Source organism: Cryptotermes secundus, unplaced genomic scaffold (assembly GCF_002891405.2).
Source record: "Cryptotermes secundus unplaced genomic scaffold, Csec_1.0 scaffold407, whole genome shotgun sequence".
In the NCBI taxonomy this organism is placed as follows: Eukaryota; Metazoa; Arthropoda; class Insecta; order Blattodea; family Kalotermitidae; genus Cryptotermes; species Cryptotermes secundus.
In genome coordinates, this window is record NW_019741981.1 from 4917910 (window position 1) to 4928093 (window position 10184).

At 43.1% G+C, this 10184-nt stretch overlaps 1 protein-coding gene across 1 annotated transcript in view; it reads right to left on the reverse strand.

Moving 5' to 3' along the window:
* LOC117282980 (hemicentin-1-like) overlaps positions 1–8048 on the reverse strand; it is a 305944-nt gene extending 297896 nt beyond the window's left edge. The window contains exon 1 of the mRNA XM_033754892.1: positions 7399–8048. Coding sequence (XP_033610783.1) covers positions 7399–7453 — 55 coding nt within the window. The 5' untranslated portion in view covers positions 7454–8048. The remainder of the gene's footprint in view (positions 1–7398) is intronic.
* Positions 8049–10184: the final 2136 nt, after the last annotated feature.

Here is a 10184-nt window from a genome sequence, read left to right on the forward strand (position 1 = left end):
ATTATTATTATTATTATTATTATTATTATTATTATTATTATTATTATTATGGCTTTGCAGCCTTTGGTTCGGCCTTAGCTGCTTTTTCAGTTTCTTAGTCCTATGCACAATAGGTAGGATTCCTTGGACGGGGGATCAGCCCGTCACAAGGCCTCTACCTACACATACAACTACACAAACACAGAATAAAAGCACACAGGCATCCGTGCCTCGAGTGAGATTCGAACCCACGATCCCTACGTTCGAGCGAGCGAAGGCAGTTTATGCCTTACACCGCGCTGCCACTGTGGTCGACTCAGCAGTCGTCTAGAACAGCAAATAAATTTAGACCAGCACGGTCGGTACTTCTGAACGAGGCCTATCGTACGCAACTTACTTACTTACTCACGGAGCTGAGCCCTTCTGGAGGAGCTGCCAATTCTGCAGCTACTCAAGAATTTCCCAGCATTTTATGGAACCCGAAGGTTCATTACCGTGTTCACAAGAGCCCTCCACTGGTCCCTATCCTGAGCCAGATCAATCCAATCAATACCATCCCATCCTATCTCTCTAAGATCCATTTTAATATTGTCCACCCACCTACGCCTTGGTCTTTCCAGTGGTCTCTTTCCTTCTGGCTTCCCCACAAATGTAACGGGGACAAAGTGCTTAGTTTAAGAATGCGTGTGTGAATTTAACCTGTACAATGTACGTGCACCTTAGCAGGAAAGAGAATTTGGGTGTATTTACGACGTGAACGGAACGCTGAAACTTTTACTGACGCTCAGCATAACCTAATTACTGTACGGTGCAGCATGCACATAAATCTGAACAACAGGGGCTGTGTCCTACAGGGTAGTGAAAGGAAATATTCAGAGTTAATTTCATAAAATAATTACCTCCATGGAACTTAAGTCAATATCTGACGGCAAATCAAGGAATGTCCCTTCTCTTATGGAACCGAAAATCCCATTGCCGTATTCACAAAAGCTGTGCACCGATTTCTCTCCAGTGTGAGATAAATCCAGTCCACTCCCAAAACTATTTCTTTCAGATCTCTTTTAATATTATCCGAATACCTGATTGTTATCCAAGAGGACTTACCCTTTCAGGTTTTCAAGTGAAGATATTGTGCACGTTTTCCATCTCCTCTATCCATGCTGCATTCCACGGCAATCCCTCAAATAATGATAAAGTTTATTCAAAATATTTACAAGAAATGTATCATTACACTGGGTCCAGCCGAGTGCATTCCCAGAAGGAACTGCGGGACCGACATGGCTGGTCAGGCCTGCCGCACCTCTCAGCGGCGATGATGAATGAGTATTGAGCATCGCCGAAATGATGGATGGCTGGGAAAAACCAAGTAGGCCCTGATCGGAGAAAAACTTCTTTAATGCCAGTTTGTTCAAGACATAAAATTGTCCTAAAATCGAACACGAGACTCTGCGACTATTTTGAAGCAGCTATATTTTTATAACGCATCTTCAAGATTTGTAGCCATTATTCAGATGAGCGGGGAGTCTATAATACGTGTCGGAAAAGAGAAATGCACACATAATTTTGCTCTGAAAAGGAAGCGACGTTTGGGGAGACCTGGAGGTAGGTGGGATGATGATAATGATGACGANGATGGATCAAATAGCGGAATTTTGTAACAATGATTATGAACTTTGGTGTGCCCTGAAAATAGGAAACTTCCTGACTTTTGAAAACTACCGACTATTATAAAAAAAAATTTTAACCAACAGACTAACTCCACGGTAAAACAGATTTTTTGATTGTTTGAGTTTGTTGGTTATAGAATTCTTAAATCACTTGAGGACGGTCGAAGGGAAAACACTGCAAATTAAAATATGTGTATGGTTCACTGAACCGCAAAATAAGGATTTTTTTTTACATTATCAAGGTACAACTGAATAACAAGTAAACAAACACTTTGAAAACGACTGAGTTCAGTTTCCACATTTCAATTTAAAATAACAGGATTCGCAAACAAACGTTCCGTTCGGCTATAGAAACTCCTTTATTTACTTGTTTATAAAGCCGTTGTATTTTGTTATACAAGCTAGACTCCAAGAAGGAGCAGAAACTACACTCTTTGTCCACGTATCATAATCACAGACCAGGAACCGGTTCGACAGGCTGTTTAAAAATGCAGTTGCTGTCAAGGAGACCGATACAGCATCTTGTTTCTTTCTTTCTCGCCATCTTATTTCAAGTAACTCAGCAGACAAGTTGCAAATGACAGCAGCGTGGGCCTCAGACAGCAGGATTTGAAAACATTTTCTTAATCAAGGCGTATCAGTGGTTCATAATTACTGGTCCGCCGTTCTGTCTGTCTCATGCTGGTTCACCGATAAGATGCGCCTCGCTTGTAGTTTGGTCTAGACAAGCAGTGGGCGTCGGTATAGCGACGAGCTATGGGCTGCACTGGAGGGGTTCGATTCCCAGCAAAGGCAAGATTTTTCTCTGGGGTCTACCCACCCTCCAGTTCACTGGCTACGAACAGCGATTTTCCCGGGGATAAAGCGAGAGGGACGTGAAGCTGACCACTCAATTCCATATAGTGCCGAGGTCAAGAATGGTGAAGCTATACCTCGACCCCCCATGGCTCTTCATGGCGTAGTTCTTAATGAACAAAGAGACAATTTACTTTTTTCACCCAGTCAAGCAATAAGGTCCAACCGGGTACAATTTCAGTGAGGATACCAATGATGTTATCGATGTTTTCATGGTTTTTCTCAAACCCTCCCGTCGAATTCAGAGGTAATTTCCCACCCAAATCTGTTTGACTTTTCATTCATGACCAAATTAACAGACCTGTCACTGAATGCTGCAGTGTCCTGCAGTTCATACACATGCGTTAAAAAAAACACGAATGCAATATTTGGAAGCAAAACATGGGCCTATAGTGTCATACTGAAATAAAGATTCCAGGAGGTCTAACAATTTCACCATTCACCACATCATCACTGGCAACAAAACTGTTAATCAGGCCATAGGCGTACAATGTTTGAAATAAGGAAAACAATTGGGGAGAAGGATATTATCTTGTGGAATACAGTTCCCTGTAGTCCGTTGAAAGTCAAGTGACGTTTCGGTTGAACATACCGCATCCACGTTCAGGGTGGAAGATTATGCCAAGCAAGAAACACAAAGCAGTTAGCAAGTAGGGCTCTGCACGGAGTAATATTCCAGAAGACAGAAACCTTCGCAACCACCGCTGTCAGAACCTTAAATCCTACAAAAAGGGGGGGGGGAGTTTTTCCCTTATAAACACAGTAGGTCTAAAGACCGTAGAGCTCTATTCTGCTAAGTAGCTTAACACAAAAGCAGAGCAGGCCTACAGGAAGCTCAGAGCACAGAAATATAAGGTACATTTATATCTGGAGCAGAAGCACTGAAAGCTAAACTCGCTCTCTTGCACACTCTCCATCTCCGGTCTCGCCTGCTTTGGGTGGGACAGATCTGATTCAGGAGAGGTCTAACCCCCCCCCCACACACACACACACACACACACATAAATAACGCAGAATTGAACTGTATAAAGTTCGAAGTTTCACAAACAAGAACACAAACTCCATGGCTTGTAGTCCGCAAGCGAAATATATCGACCGAGCGACCGCCGTTTGTCGACTAAGTTAGTGCAACTTTTGCGGATAGAGGCTGTCGTGTGGTCAGCACAACGGATCCCCACGGCCGTTAATCTCGGTTTTCTAGACCGGAGTCGCTATTTCCATGAAATAGCTCCTCAGTTATCTTCACGAGGCTGAGTGGACCCCGTTCCAGACCCACTACTTCTCAGAAAATCTGGTAGCGCCGGGATTCGAACCCGGGACCTGTGGATCTGAAGCCAGGAACTCTGACCACTAGACCACAGAGCAGGTCNCAGAGAGGCGGTCTTCGAAGTTTCACATCGGTGATAATTCATACGGTGGTTTTCTGGGATACCCTCAACACTGAGGCGGTATATTCATCCGAAAAGTCGGTAACCAACCAATCAAACTATACTGCGTCATAAGCCAAAAGACCAAAATATGAAACTGAACTCGAAATTATCCCTGTAACAGGCCGTGAAGGCCTATAGGGTTGTGAGACGTCGAGGCCCCCACATTTTCTCTAGACAATCGGCTCACAGATGGCGCTAAGGTTGTCAGCCTTACACGCCGGCCGCCCTTTACCCCCCCAACACCACCTAACCGGGAAGATTCCTGGTACTCAATTCTGTTAGCGGCTGAGCCGAGAAGAATAGTTAGGGGCTGTAGGCTACGAAAATTTATGAAAAGAAACTGAATGCAATAAATACTGAAGAATTATTTCGCTCATATCTTGTTCTTCGGGTTTCGGGAATAAGGCACGTAGAATGTTAAGGTTTTCCAACGTTTCAGAAAACACGGCAGTTACCATCTTCAGTACTGCTCTCTCTGGGGACAAGTAGTGTTTGTAAGCTGAAGACGACCTGATGGAATTGGTGATATACCTGAAACGTTAACAATGGAAGGTGGAAAGTTTCGGAAAAGGCCCGCAAAAGATTAGCTAACTGAAAACCGGGTAGTTTCCGATCGCTCGATATTCACTGCATTTATAAATTAAGACAAATGTTTCATTTGTTCTTAATATGCGTTTCATGTCAGATTTAAAACTTCGTGACGGTGGTAAATTAACTTAATTATTGACTTTTTGGGCATTATCCATCATCCTGTTTTTATTTATTTTAAACAGCGTTTCGGAGATTTGGAGTAGCTCTATTGATTGGGCCCAACTGAGTAGGGTTCTTTACTCAAGGACGGTAACAGAATCCAGTTACAAAGTACAGTTCTAAATAAATAAATAAATAAAACAATGCGATTCATATTGCCAAGAAGTCAATAACTGTACCATTTCATTTTCTGGCGTTCATATATTATTTGCTGCAGAAAACAGAATCCCCCGGATCACAGTGCCCGCATGGTCTATGGCATTAAATTTGTCCTCCCGCTCAAACACTGGAATCGATGGATCGAATCCCATTCGAGGCATGGATGTCTGTTCATTCTGTGCTTGTGTTGTCCTGTGCAAGTAGCGGCCTCGCGAAAAGGCTAATCACCCACCCCAGGTTTCCTACCGAAAATCTCTAAGAATCATAGTTCCAGATTAATTCTGAATGGAAACAGGCTGGAGGGCCTAATATGAAAAGAGGAAGAGAATCTCCAAACATTCATTTATAAATTACGCTTATTAATAATGAATTATTATAATGGCCGCTACAGCCCCTTGTTGGGCCTTGACCGCTTTTTCGGTTTCTTGATCCTATACACTGTCAGTAGGACTCCTCGGACGGAGGATCAGCCCGTCGCAAGGCCTCTATTTATACACAGAAAAACACAAACACAGAATACATACATCCATGCCTTGAGAGGGATTCGAGCGAGCGAAGACATTTCATACTTTAGACCGCGTGGTCATTGTGATCGGCTCAATAATAATGAATACAATAAGCAAATTTCAACTTCGAAATAGAAGAAATAATTGTATTTTAAGGTAAGTAATCAGGAATGGCGCCGGTCACGGTGGCTGAGCGGTCTAAGGCATGTACTGTCTTCGCTCGTTTCGAAACCGGGATCGTGGGTTCGAATCCCACTCAGGGCATGGATGTTTGTGTGCGTTTTTCTGTGGTTGTCTACAGGGAGAGGCCTTGCGACGAGCTGATCACCCGCCCAAGGAGTCCTACCGTATGTGTATGATCTAGAAAAACCGAGGTGAACGGAGAAGTTCATGGAGGTAGGCCTAGGCCCATTGGGGCTGTAGTGCCAATGAAAAAAATTTATGCTTAACCTTAGCTTTCAATTATGCTTTGAAAGCACATTTTCTGTTACTTGAAAAAATGATCAATAACAGCTGGTGATTTCGGGGAGCAAATTCAGGTTTTTCAGTTTATTCAGAAATAAACCTTCAAACTAAATACCTAAACTAAACACCGTACATGGAATTCTGAGATGGCGGCCATTAAACTCCACCAAGTTTCATAATCACAAAATTAATTTGCAGTTGACAGCATAAATCAGTTTTAAAATATTCAGTCAACGATTGCTGACCGTTAATAGCAACGCCACGAAGTAAAACAGGTTATATATAGGCTACAGAAATTTAGCTGCACGGGATCCTTAGGTCCTGTACTTAGAACTGCGTAACGTGATGTTTACACAGGTCAGTAACGTTAGTCCACAGTCCACGTGGAAATTCAATTTTCGAATATGTGGTCTAAAGTCAAATGGGTCCCTGATCCCTAAAATCACTCCACAAAGTGAAACGAATTTTACAGGCAGAAACTTCGTGTCATACTAAGATATGTCTTTGGCCGCGCCACAGCTCAAGCGGTTAATCGCTGGCTTCCCACCTCGGAGGTCCGGGTTCGATCCCGGGGTCTGGTCAAGTGGGATTTGTGGTGGACAAAGTGGCACTGGGGCAGGTTTCTCCGAGTACTTCGGTTTCCCCTACCAATCTTCATTCCACCAACTGCTCCACAATCACCCTCACCTATCATCTGGGGCTGGTACAATAGGCCAGAAGTGGCCACAGTACAAGGGACTTGGTCCCACCCCACTAGCAATAGAAAAAGATTTGTTCAGATATTTTTTATAAATCTGTATATACCGCTTATAATAATTTCTGCAGATATTAAATTTACAGAATTATGTCAAAATTTACATGCGAATTCTGTTTCCTAACAAATTAATTTTTTTTTTCCTTGGCACTACAGCCCCAGTGGGCCTAGGCCTACCTCCATGAACTTCGTTCATTCGGTTTTTCTAGATCTTACACATTTGGTAGGACTCCTTGGGCGGGTGATCAGCTCGTCGCAAGGCCTCTACCTGTACACAAACACAGAAAAACGCACACAAACATCCATGCCCTGAGTGGGATTCGAACCCACGATCCCGGCTTCCGAGCGAGCGAAGACAGTGCATGCCTTAGACCGCTCGGCTACCGTGACCGGCCTAACACTTGAATACCGATCCATAAAAACCATGCAAAAATTACATTACACGTATCTCTATACTGAATACATAATGCTTATACGAGTATGTATGTATGCTTCCAGACGTTTAAACCTGCATGTGCAAATGTAAACGGCGGTTTAAAAGATACATTCAGTGCATAAATATCTAGGTCTAAAACTGTCAAATACTTGGTTCCTAAATTGCGAGAAATAACTTCAACTGAGAGTATGAGAATACGTTTATGTCTGTATAATTGTTTCTGACTTTGAAACACAGTTTATCTTCGTCCCTGGTCCCCGAAATTCGAGACCACAGAAGTGAACGATGTAGGGGTAAAATTTGTTGTTGCATCGCTGCTTTTGTACATCTACAGCTGAATATTTATTTACAAAATCCACCCTCTTGATTCATAATCCAACATCAAGCTGACACTTACCGAAATTTAAAGTGAGGACAATGCACAATATGCTGAACTGCTGTCCGAATTCCATTTTTCTTCCTCTTATGGATCAAAATCCTCTTCAGAATCTTATACACAAATAAAAACGACTGTACGTTTGACTAATGGAGAGAAGCCATTACAATACATCATATGTTTACTGAATCCTTACTGAAACACCTGGTAACAGAATCTACGGAAATGCGCTGTTCTTCTCGAATAACACTAACACACACACATGTACAAGTTGCGTATTAAAAACTTTCAAGTCACTGCGAACAACACTGTAAATTCCGTTCACATAGATACGAGGATATAATAACTTCAAACCAAGTTCTTTGTTGAAAACAGCAGTTGCATTCTGCCACTAAGACCACTCAACAAACGATGACACACGAGCGAACACCTTGTAAAGTTCATAAACTTTCAATAACTTCGCCGCGGTGATCTTGATATGCCATTAGTTAAATCCATGTTTCCGTTGTGTTGAAATGTTAAAGACGTATATTTCACTAATGTTTGTAGGTTACTTAATAAATAAAATAAATATGACAACGTGTGCCGATTGAAACGGTCGCTACGTTAGTGTTTAAATTCCCAGTTCACTCGGCTGCGCTGTACACAGCAACACCAACATAACTCCACAGCGCAATCCTGCCGAATGCGCTCCGTGGGCGAGGAAGCCAACTCGGTCAGAAACCAGTCCTGCCACCTAGGATCGCTCGTCAGCCCGTCGACAACGTGCTCAACAGACACTAACCTTAGTGGCGAGTCTCGATAACCTATGGTGACTGTTACTATCTCCAAGAAACGCGCGAAAGAGACCCGCCAAAGGTACTTGTAGAAATGTCGTAATCAATGTTAAATAATACGTCTGGTTTCACTGCAGAATACGATTGATTAAAAGCTGCAGTACGGTTCAAGGTAGAGGTGCTACTTCTTTTGCAAGTCTTCATGTTACGGAATAAGGAAGGCACCTCAGGGGTGTTATGTTCATCTGACTAATTCATCAGCGGGGCACGCGGTAGCGTAGTTGGTTCAGACACCATGCTACAAGCCGCATGGTCGCGGGTTCGAGTCCCGATGAGGTGGATTTTGTCAATTTGCCTAATCCTTCCAGCCGCACTATGGGGCTGGGATCGTTATAGCCTCTAACAGAAATGAGTATCAATACTCTTCCTGGGGGGTAAAGGCCGGCCGGAGCGTAAGGCTGACAACCTTATGGCCATTTGTGAACCGACTGTCTAAAGAAAATGTGTGAACCTCGATGTCTCACAACCCTATGGGCCTTCACGGCCTGTTACAGAGATATCTTCACCGTCTTTTTTTTTTTTGCTTAATTCATCAGCATTCGGAAATCCTTTTCTTCACTTCGTTATGAGCTAGAGTGTTCAGAGACAAAAACATGTTACACGCCATGTCATTTATGTCAAACTCTACATATATCAATTTTATATAGGCAGATCAAAAGAAGACAGCAATACTTAACAAGACTGGACAGTGTATACTTCGTAAGACAGTACATAAAATTATCAAAGGCATATGCAAAGTTGTGAGAATTTCCGACAATTTTCGGTGAAAGTCATTCACATTAGACCTCAAGAAATCTGTATAACGATTAAGGAGAGATCTTCTTGAACGGATGTTATTAAAGAGTTCTATCTCCTGGGATATAACGTTCAAGCAGTCGGTATTGTTAACTGCTTCATGTTACTTTCCCTTTCGGCTTTTTCTTCTACCCTGAAGATGGAGGCGATACGTCAATTGATTTTCAATGGGCTATATTGCGTTATGCCGATCACGGTGGCCGCCTCTCTAAGGCATGAACTGTCTTCATTCGCTCGAACGCTGGGATCGTTGGTTCGAATCCCAAGGCACGGATGTCTGCGTTTATTGTGTGTTTGTGTTGTCCTGTTTGTACATAGCGGCCTTGAGATGGGCTGATCCCCCACCCAAGGTGTCATACCGTCTGTGTAAATAAAATACGAAACAGAAGAAGAGACCAGGGCCCAACAAAGGGCTTCTAGAGCCATTGATGAATGAAAATGGAATATTACGTTATATTCCAGAAGTTGGCAGTCTTCGTTTAAGGATATATACAAAAGTCAACTTATGTCTTTTGTAAACCAAGCTTTATTACGCGTCTGTAAGGCTGAAAATCGGAATTATCAAACATCTTTTGACGTAAGTCTACGGTATCGAAGTTTAACGAAATCTGTGGAAGGCTTATAATATACATGGCTATACGCTTAGTGCAGCCGGTCACGGTAGCCGAGCAGTCTAAGGCATGTACTGTCTTCGCTCGCTTGGAAACCGGGATCGTGGGTTCGAATCACACTCAGGGCATGGATGTTTAGTTTGTGTGTGTGCGTTTTTCTGTGTTTGTGTACAGGTAGAGGCCTTGCGACGAGCTGATCACCCGCCCAAAGAGTCCTACCGAATGTGTAAGATCTAGAAAAACCGAAGTGAACGGAGAAATTCATGGAGGTAGGCCTACCCTCACTGGGGCTTAGTGCCAAGGAAAAATAAAAAATACCCTTACTGCAAGCTGTGCCTAAGCGTAATTAATTAATTAAGCATTAAGCCATGAAGACACAAAGGGGAGGGGAACAGCAGCTGCATTATTCTCAACCTCGGCACTAGCTGGAGGTGAGCGGTCAGCTTCACGCCTCAGCCACTTCAGCCCCAGGGGAAGAGTCCTCGGCCCCCATTCAATATGAGACTGGGTGGGTGCAAGAACAGGTCTGAACGTTGTGGAGGACAGAAAAATTTATTTGCTCTAC